This window comes from Lynx rufus, unplaced genomic scaffold (genome assembly GCF_022079265.1).
Source record: "Lynx rufus isolate CCGP_SWC_20201006 ecotype Redwood Valley unplaced genomic scaffold, mLynRuf1.p SCAF_3, whole genome shotgun sequence".
Taxonomy (NCBI): Eukaryota; Metazoa; Chordata; class Mammalia; order Carnivora; family Felidae; genus Lynx; species Lynx rufus.
This window is the reverse complement of record NW_025814845.1, coordinates 174,191,789-174,215,786: the sequence shown is the minus strand read 5'-3', so window position 1 is coordinate 174,215,786 and position 23,998 is coordinate 174,191,789. Positions and strand designations below refer to the sequence as shown.

At 40.3% G+C, this 23,998-nt stretch overlaps 1 protein-coding gene across 1 annotated transcript in view; it reads right to left on the bottom strand.

The window, feature by feature from the left end:
* The window catches only part of PPP2CB (protein phosphatase 2 catalytic subunit beta), a 34,933-nt gene extending 12,231 nt beyond the window's left edge, over nucleotides 1–22,702 (bottom strand). The window contains exon 1 of the mRNA XM_047091059.1: nucleotides 22,567–22,702. Coding sequence (XP_046947015.1) covers nucleotides 22,567–22,668 — 102 coding nt within the window. The 5' untranslated portion in view covers nucleotides 22,669–22,702. The remainder of the gene's footprint in view (nucleotides 1–22,566) is intronic.
* Between the last annotated feature and the right edge of the window lie 1,296 nt (nucleotides 22,703–23,998).

Below are 23,998 nucleotides of genomic sequence, written 5' to 3'. Positions count from 1 at the left end.
TCAGGAGTTCAAGCCCCGTGTCAGGCACTACACTGACAGCTCGGAGCCTGGAGACTGCTTCGGATTCTGTGTCTCCTTCTGTTCCTCTCCCCTTCTCGCACTCCTGTCTCTCTCTCTCAAAAATAAATAAAGATTAAAAAAAACAAAACACAGCATTAGAAGGCCTTGAAGGACAGGATTTATATGTAAACCATGGCAAAATACGTAAATAAACAGGCTAAATTAAAGTTCATTAAGTCTCATCTAGCCAGCAACTTTGCCTAATAGAAAAAGAGCCCAGAAACAGAGAAAATTAAAAAGGCCTCTTAAAGTAATAAAACAGATATGATAAAAGTTTATGTACCTCCCTACCAACCTGCCAGAAGAGTCTCTTAGGCCTTCTTTTGGGCCTAGTTACTTAATTATGTGCAAAATTTTAATAAGCTATTTATAGAGTTTCCAGATCTATGGTAGATGAGGAACAGAAAACCATGAAGAATAAGAGGGAAGAACTGGACCAACGAAGACATACAAAGTAAGGCGAAGGTAGAGAAAATGACATGGCAACAAAAGTCAAACACTAAGGATGAAGCTTACAGTAGGACCTGGTAGAGGAGAGCTTAAGACTGTAGGAGAGTAGAATTTTAGGGACAGACATTTCTCTGCCTTGGCAGATGTGATCATCTGAAGAGCATTTAAAAACATGAATTTTCAATGTCTATACAGAAGTTTCTGCTGCTCTGCATCTCTGTCAACGCTTTAACATTCTTGCCAATGGGTCAGAAATAGTATCTTTTAATTTGCAACTCTAACAGGTACACTTTTTTTAAAGTAGCTTTTTATGTTTACTGGTCATTGAATTTTTTTTTTTTTTTTTTTGGTGAAATACTACTCACAAAATTAGCTTAATTTTCTATTTGGTTGTTTATATTGTCCCTATAGAGTTGTACCAATTTTTTTTTAATTATGAATATTCACCTTTTATTGGTTTTATGCATTTTAAATATCTTCTCTCAATCTGGGGCTGGTGTTTTTATTTCGCTTCTAGTGTCACTAGTTAAGTTTCTTTTATTGTTTCGAAGACAGCCAAATCTATTTCTTTTCCTCCTTTACAGTTTCTGGTGCTTGGGTCTTGTTTTAGAAATTGTTCTCCACATCTAGGTCCAAAAAGGCACTCCTGTATTTTTTTTTTTTAAGTAGGCTCCCCACCTAGCACGGAGCCCAACGCTGGGCTTGAACTCACGAGATCAAGACCTGAGCTGAGATGGAGTCTGAACCACCCAGGTCCTACAGCACTCCTGTGTTTTTATCCCAGTTTGCCTTTTCACATTTAACAGATCGTGAACTCAGCTGGAATTCGTTATAACGTAGGGATTCATTTTTTAAAAAAGATTTTCTTTTTAAGTAATTTCTACACCCAAAGTGGGGTTCAAATACACAACCCCAAGATCAAAAGTCACATGCTCTACCGACTGAACCAGCTAGGTGCCTTTGGGAACTTTTTATTTTTCTTAGTGGTTACTCAGCTAGTCCAGCACTATTTATATAGTGCCAGACTTTTGTAAAGACCAACATTCTGTTTCCTGATTTCTTATTTGTACTGGAAACTGCCCTGTACACTTTCTCAGATTCCTTTATAATTCTTTTTCTTAGGAAGCTGCCTGTCGGGGGGACTGGGTGGCTCAGTCGGTTGAGCGTCCAACTTCAGCTCAGGTCATGATCTTGTCATGGCCCATGAGTTCGAGCCCCGCATCAGGCTCTGGGCTGACAGCTTGGAGCCTGGAGCCTGCTTCAGATTCTGTCTCCCTCTCTTTCTGTCCCTCCCCTGCTCATGCTCTCTCTCTCAAAAATAAAATATTAAAAAATATTTTAAAAAAAGAGAAAAAAAAAAGGAGCTGCCTGTCTTCTGAACTGTACTGCTGTCATCACTGATGGTACCCTGAGCTGGTTAGAATTTAAGGTGAAGTTGTGGACCTGGTTGGTCCTCATGCTGAGCCCTAACTATGCCAAGTTGCTCCTCTATTTCCAGGCATGCAATGACACATGGTGGGGATGTGGGATCTGGTCTATTGAGCAAGTGTTGAAGGCAGGATGCACAATCCGGAAACAGGTGGGGGTCATCTGGAGTGCACCTTGACCAGCGGGAAGAGAGAGTAAAGAAGGGAAGAGGGAAATAAATTGCCAGCCTGGTTTTTCCTTTCATGGGCTTCTCTGAGGTATGATTTATCTGGACTTGGCAGAAGCCTCACCTCCCAAGGTAATGCATCATATATCACATTGCTTCACAGCTTTCTCACCTGATTTTTGGGCTACCTGGGCTTGTACAGTCCCTGAATAAAGTGTCAGCATCTTAACCTTGCCTCAGATTACCTTCTCACTGGTCTACTACCCCTGCATCAGTAACAGACTAATTTAATTCTATGAGAAATGATGGTAACAGAACTGAGATGGTAACAGAGAACTTACTCCTTTTATTCAAAATTATTTGGTTTTGGTCCTTTCATTAAACCTGCCATATGAATTTTAAAACTAATTTGTCAAGGCCTATTAAAATTTTGTTGAGATTTTGACTCAAATTGCTCTGAATTTATATATTTGGAGTAGGCATCTTTAGAATATGAAGTTTTTACACTGATAAACATAGTACTGACAATTATTTCAGATCTCCTTTATTCTTCAGTCAAGTTTTTTATTTTTTTATTTTTATTTTTGAGAGAGAGACAGAGTGTGAGCGGGGGAGGGGCAGAGAGTGAGAGCAAAACACAGAATCAGAAGCAGGTTCCAGGCTCTGAGCTGAGGGCACAGAGCCTGACGCGGGGCTTGAACTCACAAGCTGTTGAGATCATGACCTGAGTGCAAGTCGGACGCTTAACTAACTGAACCACCCAGGCACCCCTGGTCAAGTGTCTTTTAATTGTCTAATAATGTCTACTTGTTATTGCAGCTGTCATACATAATCCAAGATAATCTATATTTGATACTGTACTGGGATTTTAAAAATATCTCTTATGCCAGATTTTTACATAATACTCATAACTTAGAATACTTAAAACTTTATTTAAAATTTTTTTTTTTTAATTTAGTTTTGAGAGAGAGGGAGAACACAAGTGGAAAAGGGCAGGGAGAGGGAGACAGAGGATCTGAAGAGGGCCCTGCACTGACAGCAGAGCCTAATGTGGGGCTCAAACTCAACAATTTGAGGTCATGACCTGAGCTTAAGTCAGTTGCCCGACTGTGCCACTTAAAATTTTACAGATTCTCTTGGATTTTTCATATACACTCCAGAATGACAATTTTTTTTCCCCTTATAAATCTTGTAATTACTAATGTCTTAGTCTGTTTGGCATTCTACAATAAAAATGCCATAGACTGAGTAGCTTAGAAACAACAGAATTTTACTTCTCACAGTTCTGGAAGCCTAAGAGTAAGATTTCCTAAAACTTAGTAAGATCACACTCCTTTGACTTATAAATATCATCATTTCTTAAGTTAGGGGACATTCTCTTGTCATGACATGGAATCTGCTCTATTTGAATTTCCTATTTCAGAAGTTATAAGGCAATGGGAGATTAAGGAGTACACTTGTGAGAAGCACGAGGTGATGTATGGAACTGGTGAATCATTATATTGTACACCTGAAATTAATATAACACTGTGTTAGACTGGAATTTAAAATTAAAAAAAAATTTAATTACCTGAATTATTTTTAATTATGTTTGTTTTTTTGTTGTTGTCACTTGCATTCCTTGTGATTACCTTAACTTTCTGGAGGTAGATTTTTTCCTGCTACATCTATTCTGCTTCTTTTGTATTACTACTGATTTTGACCTCAATGTTTCCTAAATCTCTATTCATCTCCTCCTATGCTATCGTTTTTCAAGCTTCTTTTATTTAATCCACATCACTGTCAGTTGTTTTATAATTTGAGCACATTTGGGTAATTTCTTCCTGTTCCTCGGGATAAGGTTTGCTTTTATTTTTACTTTGGGTCTTTTGTACAGTATTTCCCAAGCTATGTTCCATTCTTGCTTTGCTGTAATTTGCTTGCCATGCTGTTCTCACTTTGTGGTTGTCTAAACCTTCTATTTATGCCAATATATTGTAGGTGATTTATTAACTCCCACTCTACCACATGAGACTGGTTTGTTTTCCCCAATGAAACAAGGGTTTAAAGTTTTTTAAAAAAATTATTTAAATAATCTTGACACCCAACGTGGGGCTCGAACTCATGACTGTGAGATCGAGTTGCACGCTCTTCCAGCTGAGCCAGCCAGGTGCCCCTGAACCACAGGTTTAATGTTGAGGTAGTTAATTTCAATTCTTCTTTATGTAGCCAAGAGAGAAGGTAAGAGGGCTCACAAGAGGGTGTTTGGGGTCTAGAATGCCTACAAACTGCATTTGCTTCTGAGGTTTTTTAGGGCTCACTCCACTCCCATAGGGGTACACTCTCAGACTTTGGACATATTTCCCAATGTCTTGTCTTAGTTTGGGCAGCCATGACACATTCAGTTCTGTCGCTGTCAGGCCCACCACTCGCTTCCCATTTCTTTCCAAAAGCCATTTCCACTATTTCTCAGACAAGAGAGGACCAGATCAAGATCCCACTTAGCTGTCTCTTTTCAGAGATGAGGGATGTCAATGAAAACCCTCTGGGTTTTGCTAGTTTATTCATATGGCTTGGAGTGGCAGGGTACAGTAAGGAGTGGTACTTCATTGTGCCACTTGGTGATCATAGCCCTGGGCTGTGCCTCTTTTTTTAGTTACTGATTATTTCCTGTCCTTTAACTTTGGCTCAGGTCATGATCTCATGCTTCATGAGCTCGAGCCTGGGGTCAGGCTCTGTGCTGACAGCTCAGAGCCTGGAGCTGCTTTGGATTCTGTCTCCCTCTCTCTCTGCCCCTCCCCTGCTCATGCTGTGTGTGTGTGTGTGTGTGTGTGTGTGTGTCTCAAAAATAAATAAAACATTGAAAAAAATATGCTTCTTTGGGGCTCCTGGGTGGCTCAGTTGGTTAAGCATCCAACTTTGGCTCAGGTCATGATCTCACGGTTTGTGGGTTCGAGCCCCGTGTCGGGCTCTGTGCTGACAGCTTAGAGCCTGGAGCCTTATTCAGATTCTGTGTCTCCCTCTCTGTGCCCCTTCCCCCGTCCCCTCTCTCAAAAATAAATAAACATAAAAAATTTTTTAAAAAATGCTTCTTTTCCATTCGTAAGATTGGCAAAAAAGACATTCACTTACTGTTAGCAAGCCTATTCTCATACCCTACTGGTAGGAATGAACATTTATACATCTTCTTTGGAAAACAATGGACAGTAGCTAACAAAATGTAATGTGATCTAACGCAAAGACTGCTTAACCTCAATAACTAGTTTCCCCTTCCTTCTCCATAATTAAACTAATTATAGTCAAGGTAGCCATGCTCCCAGCTCAAAGACTCTACTTCTCAGCTGCCTTAGTTCAGGCTCCTACAGCAAATACCACAGACTAGATGGCTTCAACAACACAAACTGCTTCCTCACAATTCTGAAGGTTGGAAAGCCCAACACCAAGGTGCCAGCAGATTCAATTCCTGGTGAGGACCTTCATCCTGTTTTGCAGAGGCATGCCTTCTTGCTGTATTCTCACATGGTGGTGAGAGAGTGAGAGAGTGAGAGGGAGAGAGAGGGAGGGAGGGAGGGAGAGAAGGAGGGAAGTCATCTCTCCAGAGTCTCTTCTAAATAAGGGCTCTAATCCCATTCATGGGAGCTTTACCTTCATGACCTAACTACCTCTCAAAGGCCCCCTCTCCAAAAACCATCACATTGGTAATTAGGCTTCATCTATAAATTTTGGGGGGGACACAAATAGTCCATAGCACCAGCCTCTATGTAGCTACAGATAGCAATGAGACTAAGTTCTGGTCAGTGAGATGTAAGAAGTGTTATGTGGGAACCAGAAAATTTCCTTAAGGAAATGAAGGCATGTCCTTCATCACTCTCCATCCTGTTTCCTGGAATGCTTTATGGGATGGCTGGAACTTCAAAAACCACCTCAGACCACAAGGACAAGAGCTGCTCCCTGGTAACAGGAGAAGAGAGTGCTGGAAGATGTGGCAAAGCTGAAAAAACACCCACAAAGATATAGTCACTTCCTAATCACCAAAACCTGTGAATATTATCCTCGCATGAAAAAGATGTGATTGTGGATTCTGACAGGAGGAGCTTATCCTAGATTATCACAACAGGCATAATGAGGCAGAGGGAGTTTTGGACGGACAGACAAGCGCACGCACACACACCCTCATGTGAAGATAGAGGCAGAATGAAGTGATGCAGCCAAGGAATGTCACCAGCCACCAGAAGCTGTTAAGAGGCAAGGGACAGATTCTCTTAGAGCTTCCAGAGGGTGTGTGGCCCTGCTGACACCTTGATTTTGAACCTCTGGCTTCCAGAGCTGTGAGATAATATATTTCTGCTGTTTTAAGCCACCCAGTTTGTAATATTTTGTTACAGCAGCCACAGAAAAATAATACGGCAAGTGTCTATGGTTTCCTAGTAACTTTGTAGGGCTACCGTATCACCTCCAGATATGCCTATATATAAGAAAAATATAAACTGCTACTTTGGTTAAACGCTTTTTTTGGGTTTTTTGTTACACATATGAAACCTAATGCTAATATTGATATAAAGGGCATTTGATATATAAACGAAAAAGATAAGTCCTAAAACTACTTCATGATCACCTATTAAAATAAGGAAAACGGTCTAGGAACTCCACTCCAAGAAGCTGTTTGGCCAATTTTTAAGCGTTAGGTTCTCCAAATAGCTGGTTTAGATCACAAGGGCAAAATACTTATAGCAAAGTCAGCCAAGTCCTGTCAAACCACTAACGCATCAGGGAAGCAGGGGTGTAGAGAAGGAAATTCCTCAATAGAAGAACTGAGTTTACAAAAGCCAAATCCCAAAGTCAACAGGATCCCATAAAACAGCTAAAGATTGAGAAAACAATCAGAAGACCTTCAAAAGCAACATAACCTCCTGCAATGTAACTATCAACTGGAAAAAAAAAAAAAAAGGTCAATGGCAACAGGCTTAAAATGAGAAAATCATTGTCATTTACTCAGCAAGCAAAAACTTGCTTTTCAAGTAAACAGGAGCAAGTAACCAAGATTTTGCAGAGTTAAAGAAAATCCTCAAGTCATATAACATTAGTAATTTAACAAGCTAATCACAAGTACAAATCTACTAAAGGAAACATTACCAAAAACAGGAAAAGTTATTTAACATTTGTAACTGCATAGGACAACAGTTGTTAAGATGATAATCCATTCACTTTGATGTATACCATACACAGCAATCACCTGACACATCAAAATACTCCTGAAGAGTAATGTTCATGTATACATGTAACACACATTTGTGAAGTGTGTGTTGTAGGCCAGGCACCAGAGATAAAAAGAGGAACAGGTAAACCCTCTGGCATCAACAGGCTGGTTTAGATGGGCTGCACCAAACAAAATAAAAATTTCTCATACAAAAAGATAAAAGGAGAAGCCTGGGAAAATATTTATAGCACACAAGATAACAGAAACATACTGACATCTATCATCTAAAGATATCTAGAGAACAAACTATGTCTTAAAAAATCACTAACTGGTAGTCAACATTAAGAGGTCATAGTTTTGAGAAACCCTAAGAAACTATACAACAGTGTCTGGGAATATAAGTCTCTGAATTAGCCATCTTTGTTTGAACTGTTAAATGGAAGAGGGCTTGTAACTATTTTTATAGTAATGGACTTAAATGTAATTTATACTTTTCTGTATTTTATCAAAAAGTTATTTAAGTCTAGGTAAAGAGATTTTGGGAATATTGATGGCTTTCATACTTTTAAGACTTGTGTGGTGTCTGGGTGGCTCAGTCGGATGAGTGTCAGACTCTTGATTTCAAGCTCAGGTCATGATCTCAGGGTCATGGTATCGAGCCCTGTATTGGGCTCCTTCCTGAATGCCTGCTTAAGATTTTCTCTCTTCCCCCTCTACCCCTCTCCCCTTCTCGCACACGCTCAAATTAAACAAAAACAAAAAAAAATGTTCCAAGACTTGTAATATTGAAACTATGTTGAAGAAACTAATATTGAGACTATGTTGAAGAAACTTTATCTTTTAATATTTCAGCGTTAATTGCTAATAAAGTATCAATCATACAACCCACATAAAGAAAAGCTCTTTTTGGAACTTAAATTTTAAGAGTATAAAGGGGTCAGGAAACTAAAAAGTTTAACAAAATCTCTATGTTAATGCTTCTGTTGTTGACCCACATGTAAGATGAAAGACAGAGATCATGTAAGGGTAAGCAGATTCACATTTCTACAAAGACATGTTTCCCATTCACTTCAACTTGTTTTCAGTGACTATTAGTGTCCTATTAACTAATCATAAGGACTGATGTTAGAATATGTAAAACAAATTGCAATGCAAGTTTGCATACACATTGTAGGAATCACAAAGTCTATCTCCAGATTCATCTATGCCAATTGGATGCACTTAGCCCAGACTTTTAATTTGAAGTGACTCTAAGCAGTAGGGACAATAGCAAGTTCTATTCCAAAAGAGCCATTCATGGGGCGCCTGGGTGGCGCAGTCGGTTAAGCGTCCGACTTCAGCCAGGTCACGATCTCGCGGTCCGGGAGTTCGAGCCCCGCGTCAGGCTCTGGGCTGATGGCTCAGAGCCTGGAGCCTGTTTCCGATTCTGTGTCTCCCTCTCTCTCTGCCCCTCCCCTGTTCATGCTCTGTCTCTCTCTGTCTTAAAAATAAATAAACGTTGGAAAAAAAAAAAAATCCAAAAGAGCCATTCTTTGTTAATTTCTACAAAATTTCCAAGTTAAGTTCTCCAGCTTTTTTTTTTTTTTTTTTAAAGTTTATTTACTTTTGATAGAGACAGAGACAGAGAGAATCCCAAGTAAGGCTCCTCACTGTCATCTCAGAGCCTGACACAGGGCCTGATCCCATGAACCATGAGAACATGACCTGAGCTGAAATCAAGAATCAGATGCTTAACCGACTGAGACACTCAGGCGCCCCTCTCCAGGTTTCCTTTTGATTCTAGGCTACCAAATATTGTTTCTGCTTACATTAGCCTGGTAGGCCTTCCCAAGAGTTATGAACAATGTAGCCCATGTTTTTTCTTCTCTTTGCCTATAGTTACTTAGAGATTATATGTATAGAAATCTTTCAGGAAATAGGGACTCCCCTTCTGGTTCAAATCTGTGTAACCTTATATACTTTTCGTGATCTTGGGGTTGTGAGTTCGATCCCCATGGTGGGTGCAGGGATTAACTTAAAAAATATGCAGTCTTCCTTCCACATGTATAATGTGGAAATAGCTATCCTTTTGCAAACTGATATTCTTTAGGGGTTGATTTTTAGCTGTGTGGTAAGTACATTATTTTATAATCATTATAATACTGAAATTATCCCTTTTGGCAGTGGGGGTGGGGGGGAGAATACAAACTGGGTTTATTTTTGTCACATTAAGAAGAAGCCTGGAGGTAGGCATCCTGGACTGGTGCAGCTTCTCAAGGGTCACCAGGACAGCAGACTCTTTCCACCTACCTTGTGATCTGCAGTGAACACAACTGTCAACTCATGGTCACAAACTGGTGGTGCAACTCTAGTCACTGTATCTGGTGCCCTATTTCAGCAAGAAGGCAAAGGGACAAAAGACTAAAGAGTACATGCTGGCCTAGTCTATCTATCTTAGAAAACTTTCTCAGAAGTCCCACTCAGCCACTCTGCTACAGCTCACTGGCTGAGACACACGTTCCCTGCTGCCCCAATCCATCACTGGCATGCGAACAGAATGAGGGTAGAGTCACTAAAAGGTGTAATTCCAATTACAACTGAAGGAAATTTTAAATTATCAATCATCTCCTACATGGGTCTGACAAACAGCTCAAAAATGTCTAAAATCACAAATGAAAGAAACTTTAACCAACTTTACTCCACAAGACAGCTTCCCAATTATGTTCAGGAAAAGAAAAATCAAACTGAACAGCACAAATCATTAGAAGGTTCATTCGGAGCTGATGTCTTCTATTTATTACTATTATTTAAAAAATAAAAAAAACAACACTCGACTGATGGTTCCAACTCTGAAAAATTCTGCTTGATATGCAACCCTTATCACTTACTGTCTTACTTTAAATATAGAAATAAAAAGCACCAAAATACAAGTATTATCTAAGTCAATTGTTCTTTTAAGGATATACGGTTATCTTAACCCAGCACAGGTTTCACAAAACTACCTGGTGAGTTAAGATATGATATAGAATGTATCTATGTTTCACAATAATACAGCAATACTCCGTCTACACTACATAGTAGTGAAGAAAGTACTTCTCAGGCCAGTGTGATATCCATCCCACCTCTCAGTTTTAATCTCCATTGTATAGATCCCCTGATGTTTTAAACACTCTTGATTTTTAACTCACACCCTTTCTTTCAGGATTCCTGGCTCACCAAGTGATATTATTGTAAGATCACTTTGACTTGCCTACAGGGAAATCATGTGCTGGACTGGCAGAAGTATACAGTTCACCTGATATTTAAAATTCTCCATGTAAAAACCTTTGTGTGTCAGGGCCCCCCCAAACCATCCCCAGGTTTCCTGGTGGTTCACAGGTTCACAAAGAAGACCAACAGAACTCAATTATATAGTCACACTTATGGCTAGATTTTATTACAACATAAGGATACGAAGTGAACTCAGGGAAGGGAAAAGGCACATGGGGGCAAAGTCCTGAGTAAATCAGGCACAAGCTTCCAAGAGTCCTCTCCCGGGGGAGTCTCAGAGTACACTGAATGCCTGCAGCAATGAGCTGTGACAAGAAGTGTGAAATGCTGTCTACCAGAGAAGCTCATTAGACTCCGTGCTCAAGATCTGTAATTGGGAGTTGGTCACACAGGCACCCTCTTGCCAAGCATATACCAAAGTGAGGAAAGCACGTGCTCAGCATAAATCATACTGTTTGCATACAAAGTTTAGGCACAGGTGAGCCATTCGTAATGGGATGGTGGCAACCCTTCCCAAATTCAAGTTCCCAGACTCCATACAAGGGCAACCCTGAAATGAGGCCTTTCTACAGATAGTGGTCTCAGGACTGCTATGTCGACTCTTTTTATACACCTGTGATTGTATATGTAATTCTCATTTTTTTTTAAGTTTATTTATTTTGAAAGAAAGAGCACGCGCAAGCAGGGGAGGGGCAGAGAGAGACAGGCAGACAGACAGAATCTCCAGCAGGCTCCACACTGCCTGAGCGCAGAACCCAATGCAGGGCTTGAAGCCACGAACCCGTGAGACCATGACCTGAGCCAAAATAAAGAGTCTTAATAAAGATGCTTAACCAAATGAGCCACCCAGGCGCCACCCCCCCCACGAGTGATTTTTAATATGATTTAACACCCAAACTTTAATATCTCTAGGACACAGATAAGACCAAGTTTAAACCTGTAAAGTGAAGGACTGTGGGGATGGTAAATGCCACTTGGCAGGAAGCTGTTACTGCTGCATGGAATGCTGTATACCCATCCATTTAAACTGGTTTCCTTTCTCACCCATTTAAGACATGTTCTTTCTTGCTGCTATGAACCAAATCTATCTTAGGAAGAGAACTGAGAAAACAAAAATTTGGGAATGATGTTTATATAAAATAGGAGGAAAAAAATATTTTCCCTCCTACCCATGTTTTAGGAACGCATAGTATGTAAATGTACTAAAATCTCCCCTGCCCAACAGGTGAAATTCTATTTCTGTTTTTGTGCTGGTGCCCATCACCAGACCCATATTAATGAAAAGCTACTGTATTTGGTTTTGGCAGAGTCAGTATGCAAATTTTCTTTCCCCTCTATTTACACATAAATAATTTGCTCTAAAACATAGGTAAATTCATCTTAAGGCTACAGAACAGACTGATCTATGAAAGAGATGAGATTAAATGAAGTTAAAAATCCTACAGACCTAAGTTAATATAAGCAGGGTGCCTGTCCTCCTATAGTTCCAAGATTCTTCCATAAATGACATCTGACCTATTTTTTATTCAAACATATAGTACTATATTAGTACATACAGTACTATATTAGTTTCAGGGGTACAATAGAATGATTCAACAATTCTACACATCTCTCAATGTTCAAGGTACTCTTAGTCCCCTTTATTTCACCCATACCCTTACCCCATCCATCCCTCTGGTAATTATCACTTTTTTAAAAAAAAAAAATCTTTTTTTATGGTTTATTTTTGAGAGACAGAGCACAAGTGAGGGAAGAACAGACAGAAAGGAGGACACAGAATCCGAACCGGGCTCCAGGCTCTGAGCTGTCAGCACAGAGCCTGATGTGGGGCTCGAACCCACAAACTGTGAGATCGTGACCTTAAGCTGGTCGGACACTTAACTGAGTCACCCAGGCACCCATCTGTTATCTGTATTTAAGAGTCTGTTTTTGTCTCTTTTGGTTGTTGTTTCTTAAATTCCACATACGAGTGAAATCATATGGTATTTGTTTTTCTCTTATTTCACTTAGCATTATACCCTCTAGGTCCATTCATATTGTTGCAAATGGCAAGATTTCATTCTTTTTTATGGCTGGGTAATATTGCATTGCATATATACCATACATCTTCTTTATCCATTCATCTATTGATGGGATACTTCAGCTGCTTCCATGTTTTGGCTATTATAAATGATGCTGCAATAAATATAGGGGTGCATATATCTTTTTGAATTAGTGTTTCTGTTTTCGTGGGATAAATATTCAATAGTGGAATTACTGGATCATATGATCATTCTATTTTTAATTTTTTGAGGAAACTTCATACTGTTTTCCACAGTGGTTGCATCAATTTACCTTCTCACCAAGAGTGCACAAGGGTTCCTTTTTCTCCACATCCTCACCAACACTTGCTATTTCTTGTGTTTTTGACTTTAGCCATATAGTTACAAGCTTCTTCCATAAATGATAAATGACAGCTGACTTTTTTTTAAATACAAGGAAATGAACTTTTCCTTTCAGCTCAGCAACAGTCAATCTGTCTGTCTGCCAAGCAATTTCAAGCCTGGAAACACATATAAAAATAAGTCATATACTCTGTTGAAATAAAAAGAATGAGTTATGTATATGCGTATAGGTCATGATATATTGTTCAGTAAAAAAAGTTTTACGATGTTATATCTGTGATCCCATTTTAATAATAACATTATACCAAAAACACTCCCCTCCCCAACAGATGTTTTTTGCCTCTCAAGAACAAGGTCTGGAAAACTATGTTTGTCTCTGAGGTAGGAAGGCAGTGGTTGGGGAAGGTGGGTGCAACAGTGAAGAGCATTTGTGTTCTTTTCCCTACATTTCTGTGTTAAAATTTTTAAAAAGTCCTTTTTAAATCTGAAAAATAAAATTTTAAACTTCAAAAAAAAAATCCAGATGGCAAGAACTTAATTATAAAAACAACCAGGGAGCTATATCCATATGATACAAATTTATTCAGCCAATAAAAGGAATGAAGTACTGATATGTGCTACAACATGGAAGAATCTTGAAAATTTTATGCTAACTGAAAAAAGCCAGACACAAAAGACTACATATTGCATGATTTCATTTATATAAAATATCTAGAATAGAGACATTTTATAGAGACAACCTATAGAGAAAGTAAATTAGTGGCTGCCAAGGGATGGGGGAAGGGTGAAATGGGGAGTAACTGCTAATGGGCACAGAGTTTCTTTTTTGGGGTGACGAAAATGTATGAAATACTGCTGTAGCCCAATGGGGTTAGAAAAAAATTATTTAGTGGATATGAATCCTACCCCAATAATTTCTCTTTAATACAGGCAATTCTCACTTTGTATTAGTTCCTATATGCATGAATTTCAGTCAGCATGGTTTAGTTAAATTAGGCCCCCAATAACAAGGTTCAAATTTAAGTTACCACAGTATATTTACTGTAATTAAAAATTCTGCTGCTAGGGCACCTGGGTGGCTTAGTCGGTTAAGCAGCCAACTCTTGATTTCAGGGTCGTGAGTTCAAGCCTCATGCTGGGCTCTGCACTGGGTGTGAAGCCTACTTAAAAAAAAAATTTTTTTTTTTGCAGGGTGCCTGGGTGGCTCAGTCAGTTAAGCGTCCAAGTTGATTTCGGTCATGATGTCATGGTATGTGGGTTCAAGCTCTGTTTTGGGCTCTTTGCTGACAGTGAGGAGCCTGCTTGGGACTTTCTCTCTCTCTGACCCTCCCCTGCTCATGTGCTCTCTCCCTCTCTCTCAAAATAAATAAACTTTATTATTTTTTGCTGCTGGTATACAAGTTACTATATAAGCAAGAGGTGCAGCATCACGATCAGTAACAATCACATCACTTCTTTCAAAACTTTTAGGGATGGGTCATAGCACATTTGTTATTAGGTTTACACCCAGAGAGCAAAATGTACAGCTATGTTGCCTCCTTATCTTCTAGCAATAAACTCATGTGACATTTTACAAAAATGGATACTCAAAAAGAGGGATTTGGTCAACAATGATGAAACTGCAGCAAAGAAATGAAAAGTGGTAAAACTCAAAATGAAATTCAAATAAAAAATATATCAAAGAAATGGCTGTCTATGAGATATGGATACTGCTGCTGCTGGAGAGGCTCTAAATACGCAGCTAGAAAATAAATAGTGACATAAATAAATAAGGAAACTTATTGACATATATGAAGAAAGTGGTTGTGATGAGGAGAATGAATATATCCCAGAGGAAGTGATGCTGGCAAAAATCTCAGTAAAGAAGCTCTCAGAGACATCTTGCAACATGGAAAACACAAAGGAAAAAATGTTGGTAGCTGATCCAAACTTAAGGTAGAGGCGCTTGGGTGGCTCAACTGGTTAAGCATCTGACTCTTGATTTGAGCTCATGTCATGATCTCAGTCTGTGAGTTTGAGCCCCACGTCAGGCTCTGTGCTGACAGTGTGGAGGCTGCTTTGGATTCTCTCTCCCCCTCTCTCTGCCCTTCCCCCACTCACTCGATCTCTCAAAAGTAAACATTTTTAAAAAATGCAGGGACACCTGGGTGGTTCAGTCAGTTAAACATCCCACTTTGGCTCAGGTCATGATCTCATGGTTTGTGGGTTTGAGCCCCACATGGGGCTGTCTGCTGTCTGGAGCCTGCTTTGGATCCTCTGAGCCTCACCCCCTTCTCCCAAAATAAATAAATTTAAAAAAATACATATTCTTCTTAAATGCAGATTTTTGGACATGCCAAAACATAATCAGTTTCTGGGATGGAATTAAGGAATCTGAATTTTTTTCTTTTCCGAGTGTTTCTTATGTACAAAGTTTAAAGAAAAGCTGAACCATCTGACTACACAAAAATGCTAAAATGTCCAGTAAAAATTACAAGAATAGGGAAAGAATATTTTAAACATTAAATGGTCAACATTCTGCATTTTCAGAGTTTACAGAATCAAGAAAAGAAAATGTTATGAAATTACAACAAAGAACATACCAACTCAATTTGTAGGAAAATACCTCATATCCTACACACTCTAAGATTCTGATAAATCTACCCATGTTTTCTTCATGTATTTTGGCATTATTTTCCCCCTAATTATTTATTACAAGTTCTTGTCACCTAAAATTTGTTACGAAGTAAAAATCTGTATATGTTAAGAACCTTCCCCAAAGAGAGGCCTGGCATCTGCTCTTGACTACTGAGAAGTGACTGTTAAGCCCCAGAATGTCCTGCTTCATGAGAGTGTCTTTGCCTGGGGGCTGTGACCACTGGACGGTCTAACAAGGTGATTCACAATGAGGGCTTTGGGTGACCCGGTGCCAGTTCTGCCTCTGGAGACAAGACATCAGGCCCTCCTGAACTCTGCCCTGTGTGTCTCTTCCCTTGGCTGATTTTAATCTGTATTCTTTCCCTGCAATCACGAGTACATTCTGCGAGGCCTTCCTGTGAATTACTGAACCCGAGAGAGCGGCTGTGGAACCCACAGGACATGTAACTGGTGTCAAAAACGAGGGTAGTCTTGGGAATGTGCCCTCTAACTCCTGCAACACACTTTCAGATCACAAAAGTAAATCATCTAATGAATAATTTGCTAGGCTTTCTCTGACTAGTCTGTTCAAAGAGCCTCCTAAGCTCAAGTCCATCACTCTCTTCTATCCTCTGCTTTTCTTCCTACCAAGAATCACCGTCTGGCATTCTATTAAATCTGTTTATCATCAGTCTCCTCTTCTGTTCACAGCTGAATCTCCAGCACTTTGAACAGCGTCTGGCACACAGGAGTGCAACTAAAATTTGCTGAATCTATGGTATAAAAAATACAATGCCAGCATTTATTCGACCATTCTTTTCTTTTCTTTCTCATTTCTCGAAGAAGTGTCTCTATTGCTACTAAAGCAAAGGCAAGACTGCAGAGCCAACTCTGCTCCTTATCTGGGTCGTGTGGGAAATCTTTCAAAAGTAGAAGACACTTTGTAAGTATTTTCCTCTCTAGAAATGAAAAGAGAAAAATTAAAGAATAGGCTACATATTACTTTGGCACATTAAAAAAATTACATGCTAAAAAGTCACTTCAAAAAATATTTCATATAAGATGGAAGAGGTGAGGGTACGATCTCACCTTCCCATCCTATTCCCAAAATAAAATGACCGCCTTTGTATAAAATATTATTTAACAGATCTTCAATGGAACTTTGCATGCTTTCATTGTGCTATATCACAATGCCATTGTAGTGCAAGTCACTTATCTTAGACTGTACCTCAAGATTATCATTTAACTCTTGCTCAAAAAAGGGCAGTTTGCAAGGCATAATCAACTGTCCCAGACTATAAGAGACAGCAAACCAAGTCTAGGCTTGAGCTCCCCACCATTCCCTAGAAAAGAAACCAAATCTGTAATAAACTGACCTCATTCCCTAGATTAATATGATCATTAAAGAAATTTAGACTTGAAAAGATACAAGAAGCATAGACAAGATTTAATCATTAGTAAAGGAATAGTCTGGAAGAAAATATTTCTTTATATAAGTTATTTTAAAGAAGCAAGATTAGCATCACATTTAACTATGTTTACATCAAGAAGAATCAGTATAAGGGAATCATTTCAAAACAAAATTCCTATTTAAAGTAGACTCAAATTCTTACACGCAATAGATTACATCTATGATTTTAATGCCATTCTTAGAACAACTAAGTTCAGAAAACAGATACACTTTAAAACACAGCAATTGTTTTGGCATTAATTTTATCTTCAACTTCTGGTATTTGGTTTCCTTTTACCAAAGAAGGACTTCATTCAGCAAGTCCCTCATAGTATTTATCCTGAAGAAAAGACTGTGAAGAAAAAATTCATACAGGCTCTTCACATTACAATAAAAGGCACCTACTACAAAGAAAACTATTCCATGCGAAAAAAATATGTAATGTAGACATCTTCATTTTATCTACCTACAGAGATGATTTTACACATCATATAGAGTTGAGAAATGAACTGATTTTAAAAAGTCTGCTTTCTAATCATTAGCATTTCGTGCTAGTCTAGTTTGGTTTAGTTTCTTTACCTGCCTGCTATGAGAGGCTGGCTTAGATAAGCATGGAAAATGACTGGTTCGGTCAGCAAAATTGGGTTTTAACCTCATAGTCCACTGTAATGAGGTCATTCTGTGTTACAGTTAGAAGGGAAGGAGCTACTTTCTACATCACTGTATTTTAGACTCTATCAAATGGACCACCAGAGCTTAAGAGAAGTTAAAATGAAGCACCAGTTAGGCTTTCTGATTACTAAGACCACTATTTTTTAGCTACAACCTATCAAAGAAAAAAGTAATCCAAGAAATTTTTCTTGCTCACAAAAATCATTCATTTTTATGAGACTCTAATCTTCATTAAGATGGTTTTAAGCATTCAGGAATTTAAGCACACTATTTCACATTAATGAGGTAAGTAATATCCTAATGATATTTCTGTTTATTTCAAGGCTGAGGCCACAACCCAGAAACATATCCATTAGTTTAACATAAGATTTACATATTTACACTCCTACACAAACCTCAAAAAAAAAAAGCTTATTTATTTTGAGAGAGGGAGGGGCAGAGAGGGAGAGAGAGAATTTCAAGGAGGCTCCCTGCTGTCAGTACAGAGCCTGTTCTCTGTGGGGCTCGATTTCACAAATGGTGAGATCATGACCTGAGCCAAAACCAAGAGTCCGAAATTTAACCTACTGAGCCACCCAGGTGCCCCAAGCCTCAAAATTTTTCTAAGTAGGCACTTTGTAATCATCAGAATAAAGATCTGCTAGTACACAGCTAAATCTCCTTACCTACTTACAGTATCATTGCCCGGGTTCTTCAGTATAAAATAAAGCTTACTGGGTAAAAGAGCCTAAAAAGTTTCTCTTCCTGAGATGCTACCAAGAATTAAATATAGTTCTAGTCACACAATGTCCTGAACAGCGCCAGACTGGCTCTCCAGGCATACTATCTTTTAAAATTACTGTACACACTGCTGTTGCAGAAATGAATCACAGAAACTGATTCTCTATGCACATTAGTCAAATTTGCAATTAGCTTCAAAAGATGGACTGTTAATTTAAGAGCTAGTCCTCTCAGAAGATGTACCTTACTATTTTATGCAAATAATTTTCTTTCTATACAAAAATGAACCTGGAAGGCCAGACCACATTTTTTGTAGTTCTTCCCCATTTGGCACTGGATGGCCTTACTTTTGGATGGATGGATCTTACTTTTGCCATTCTCTCAAAATAGGGCTTTTACCAGTCCCACTTTGGTTTCAATTTCAGCTGACTCCTTCAGTGTTCAGGCAACCTGAATTAGAACAGGAATTTAATTCTGAGGGGAAAAAAATCACCACTATATAAAGCAATGTCCTATAGAGTATTTTCATTAGACTCCAAAAGATTCCTATTAAAAAACAAAAAACAAAAAACCATGTAGTCACAAAGAATTGAACCAAAAGATGGTCTGTATAACTAGGTTTAACATTTTATTTTTCTTTTATATTCCTTCTTTATGCCTGCCATTCTTGACCTGGACAGGTAGAGGAAGTACTAAGTAGACCAGGCAAGGAGTTTAAAATCACTTCACAAAATTGTTACTAATTCTAGTACTTTGTGCTTCAGATAACAGAGACTACATGAAATACAGAAACTATATTTTTCAGGGTTATACAACCACTACACATAAAACCTCACATCAACACAGTCACATCCACACAGCTATTTAATTTGCATCTTTTCCCAAAAGAAAATGAGATGACAGATTTAAAACGCGGTAAAACGGGGGCACCTGGGTGGCTCAGTCAGTTAAGCTTCTGACTTCGACTTAGGTCACCATCTATCTCACAGTTAGTGAGTTCAAGCCCTGGTTGGGAGCCTGCTTCGGATTCTCTGTCTCCCTCTCTGTGTGCTCTCTCAAAAATAAACAAACATTAAAAAAATAAATAAAAAATAAAACAAGATAAAATGGCTATTTTTACTTGGCTTTTTCTAAGATTCACTCACTGAGGGCTTCTTTTTTTTTTTTTTAATTTTTTTTTTCAACGTTTATTTATTTTTGGGACAGAGAGAGACAGAGCATGAACGGGGGAGGGGCAGAGAGAGAGGGAGACACAGAATCTGAAACAGGCTCCAGGCTCCGAGCCATCAGCCCAGAGCCTGACGCGGGGCTCGAACTCACGGACCGCGAGATCGTGACCTGGCTGAAGTCGGACGCTTAACCGACTGCGCCACCCAGGCGCCCCTCACTGAGGGCTTCTTGCTTGTCAGTACTTTATCTGTGGTATCTTAAAAAAAAATTTTTAATGTTTATTATTTATTTTTGAGAGAGAGAGAGAGAGAGAGAGAGAGAGAGAACGAACACACGCAAGCAGGGGAGGGTCAAAGAGAGAGAGAGAGAGAGAATGAATCTGAAGCAGGCTCCAGGCTCTGAGCTGTCAGCACAGAGCCCAACGCGGGGCTAAAACCCACAAACCGTGAGATCATGACCTGAGCTGAAGTCGGACGCTCAACCAACTGAGCCACCCAAGGCGCCCCTATCCGGGTAGTATTTTAATGTTACTCTTGTCTTACAAAAAAGGAATTAGAGGTGCAATGAGACTGGGTTTAAACTCAGATATGCTGACTACCAGAGTTCATTGTAAGTAAATAGCACACCTGTCAGGAAAAAGAATGTTAGGGGTAGAGATATAAAGTGGAAACCAAAGACTAAGGTTAGAAGACAGAATACATATGCCACCAAGAAATACCACAGTGGCCATGAGAGGGTTGTAAAACTAAGCATTGCTCAAAAGGGTGGTGAGAAAGAAATACTATATTACACTTCTCCAGTCCATTGGCAATTCCACCTAAGGGGTAGAGGCCACAGATAAAAGGCTGGGTTATTTTCACTTAAAAATTCATGTTTAGTGGATATGAGCTTTTTTTTTTTTTTTTTTTTTAAGTAGTGGGGTAGCTAGGTGGCTCAGTCAGTTAAGCATCTGACTTTTAATTTCGGGTCAGATCACGATCTCATGGTTCATGGGATTGAGCCCCACACTGGGCTCGTGACGACAGCATGGAGCCTGCTTGGGTTTCTCTGTCTCCCTCTCTCCCAGCCCTCCCCCTCTTGCCCATGTGCTCGCTATCTCTCAAAATAAAAAAAAATTAAAAAGAGTGAGGAATTTATAAGCTTAAATATACCTATAAGGTCCTAGAGATCTGTAGTCCAATTTATTTAAGTGCTGAAGTACAAATAATCTCTCTTAACAAATACAGAAAACTTCTTCAGATGATTAAGACTGAAGCGTGATTGAGGGGGTGATTGAGGGGTGCCTGGCTGGCTCAGGGGGAGCCTGTGGCTCTTGATCTCGGGGTGGTGAGTTGGAGCCCCACGTTGCATGTAGAAATTACTTAAATGAATAAAATAAAATAAAGTGACTTAAGTGTGCTTGGGAAGTGGTACGATACTCTTCTCTATAAACGTATCTTAAAATTATTTTAGTCAAAGGGAAAAACTGATTCAACACCAACTCTGTTCACAACTTCAAGTCTGAATCTAATACTCACAGCAGGGTTAACCGACTCAACTAATTTCAAAACTAGGTATTTCAAAATTGAAGGTTGACACTAGGCCTTGAGAGAGCAATTTAAAATGGAAATTTTAAGACTCATGAAATTATAGATTATCAAATAAGAAAACAATGTCGACTTGAAGCTATAAGTAATGTTTGTTTCAGAAAGAAAAAAAAAACACCACTGGGTTGGCAGTTCTATTTACAGAAATTGTCCCGTGTTAAGAGTTATAATTATTTAATACATAACAGTCCTTGGCAACCTTACTTGTTAAAAACACTGTTCTAGATTATTAGCTATTACTCCTCCATCCGTAAGTTGCATAATTTTAAGAGTGCCCTATTATTTTCTTCTTCAATGCATTTCTGAGGCGTCCTGATTTCCAAACAAAATGATCAAACAACTCTTACAGATTATGCCTTAAAAATACAAACCCCACAGCAGTTAAGAATAAATAACTTTGTTACTCTTTCCTATAGGACTTTTTCTACATAAAAACGTGTGAAAATTTAGTCTCGACTATAAAAACTGAATAAGAAAAATCCCAGACTTTAAAATGGAGAGTGCGAAATGATCCCAGTGGTTAAGAAAACAATGGATACAGAATTCTGAAAGTTGCCCAAGATCACTCAATCAAGAACAACTGTCAGCAGTTAACCACCTGCATATTTTATTATTCTTTGGGATAGGGGGAAAACAAAACAAAAAACAAACCCAAATACTTTAGATAGAATAGAAACGGAAATAACTTTTTGAAAAGGGTTATTGTGCACCAAAACACGTTCTCATTTATCATTTCAAGTAATCACCGTTGCCAAACTTAAGACATGCTGTCTTGTTTTTGACAATAAACATTTTGCTTCCAAGGCCACTCAGTTCGAAGACCAGTCACCATCTGTTTCAACCACAGTCAACCTCTATTTAAAACATCAGCCCGCCATTACAGCCATCCCTCCACAAACAAACGCGTGACACATCCCAGGTTAGTGATTTTTTTGAAGGCCCTGATTCACCTGAGAAAATTCCTACGTCTACTAAAAAGTTCATTAATAGTAATAACATCCAGGTTAACTTTCCGTGCATTTTCAAATGAGATTGCATTAATTTGCCTGCATTCTAAAGCGCCGAGATCGCCAGTCCCCACGTGAAACGTTAGGGTCAGTAATCCCCAGAAGAGCGGCGGTGACCCCAATAAAATCTAGGGCGTGGATTCCTGATGCCACGTTTCCCCGCCCATCTCCACCGGACTCCTTAGGCCAGCGAAGTGAGCTTCCGGATGGGGCCCTAGGGTGGGCCCAGAGGAGAGGTGGAGCCCGGGGAGGCCCCCTGAAGCTAGGTCATGGAATGGCCCGTCCCGCCGCCCGGGTGGACGTCCCAGCCGGGAGACGCAGCCCGACGGGGACCCGGACCGGCTACGCGGGGCACAGGGCGGACAGGCCCGGGAGGGGAGGGGCCGCCCCCTCCCAGCCAAACGCTCCCACATTTCTTCTTTTTTCTCTTACCTTTTCGCACAGCGTCCGCACTTGGTTCTCGTTAAGCTGTTTACACTCGTTCAGCTGCTCGACCCACTGGTCGAGCTCCTTGGTGAACGCCTTGTCGTCCATGGCGGCCCGATCCCCCTTCCCTGCCGCCTCCCTCCCCCCTCCCCGCCCCTACCCACCCCTACCCCGGGCGCCGCTCCCCTCTCTCGCTGCCGACGCCGCCGCCAGCTCCCAGCGGGAGAGGAGGGAGCCGGGGAGGGTGGCTGCGGGCCCCTCGCCCCGCCCAAGGCCAGCGGGCGGCTCCGGGAGCAGGGCCTCGAGACCCTCGCCCGCCCGGCTGCGCGCCCCGGGAGTCGGTGAAGGGCGAGGGAAGTTTAGGGGGGAGTGAGGCGCGGGTCTTCGGCGCAACACCCTACAGAGGCTAACCACCCGCCGCCTCACGCCCGCCCGCCCGCTTCTCCCGGCTCTTTCGCCCCCTCTCTCGCTCTTTCTCTCCCCTCCCTCTGGGTTTCCGTCATCGCCTGGGCATTTCCGCCGGGAACAGGCGAGCTGGCGGCGCCGGCGGGACTAGGGACGCGGAGGGTTGCAGCGCCCCCTTGTGGCTTGGAGGACAAACGGCCCGTGGGGGTCAAGGGTGGCTCCTCTTTTACCCTTCTCCTTACTCACTTGGGGTCCGGACCAATCTCTTCCGGTTCTCCCTTCACATCTTTTTCTCTGGGAATTTAGACCCACCTGAGTCTCCGGCAGGGCTGTTTCAGCGCTCTGAAGAGGAATTGGGAAACCTGTGCCTTTCCTCAGCTGCATTGTCTCCCCAGAGTCTAGCACTCTCCCATAGCAAGCATTCAATATTTATTGGGTGTATAAATGAATTCTTTCTAGTCTTATCTCTGCAACTAAGTAGCTGTGGACCCTAATATCTTGAAGCCTCCCTTTCATGAATTTTCTGTATGACAACAATCTGTGTCCCTTCCAGCTCCAGCATTCTTTACTGCATTTACTGCAGTGTTTCCTGAGTTCTAGTGATTTGTACATTCAACATATATTTATTGAACAACTGTTAACTGCTAGATCCCTCGTACAGCAGGTGCTAAACAGCCATACTGACTATATAGAAGGCACATACTACTGCCAACTCAACCCAAGTAAAAGAAGAAGGCAAGTTTCCTATCTTGGCTTTGCCAACTTCATAGGTGTGTTCTTGCATCCAGTTTCCCCCAGCCTCAGATTCCTCATTTGTTAAAAGGGCTCAGTAAGGTCTACCTTTTCAGGTTGTGAAGAAACATTTACAAGTGCCTATCCAATAGTACAGTAAGGGGTTAACATGTTAGTTGTCTTTTCCCTCCTGGGCAACAGTTACAGAAAGCTTTTGGAAGGTGGCATTTGGGGGCACCTGGGTGGTTCAGTCGGTTAAACGTCTGACTCGTGATCTCGGCTCAGGTCATGATCTCACAGA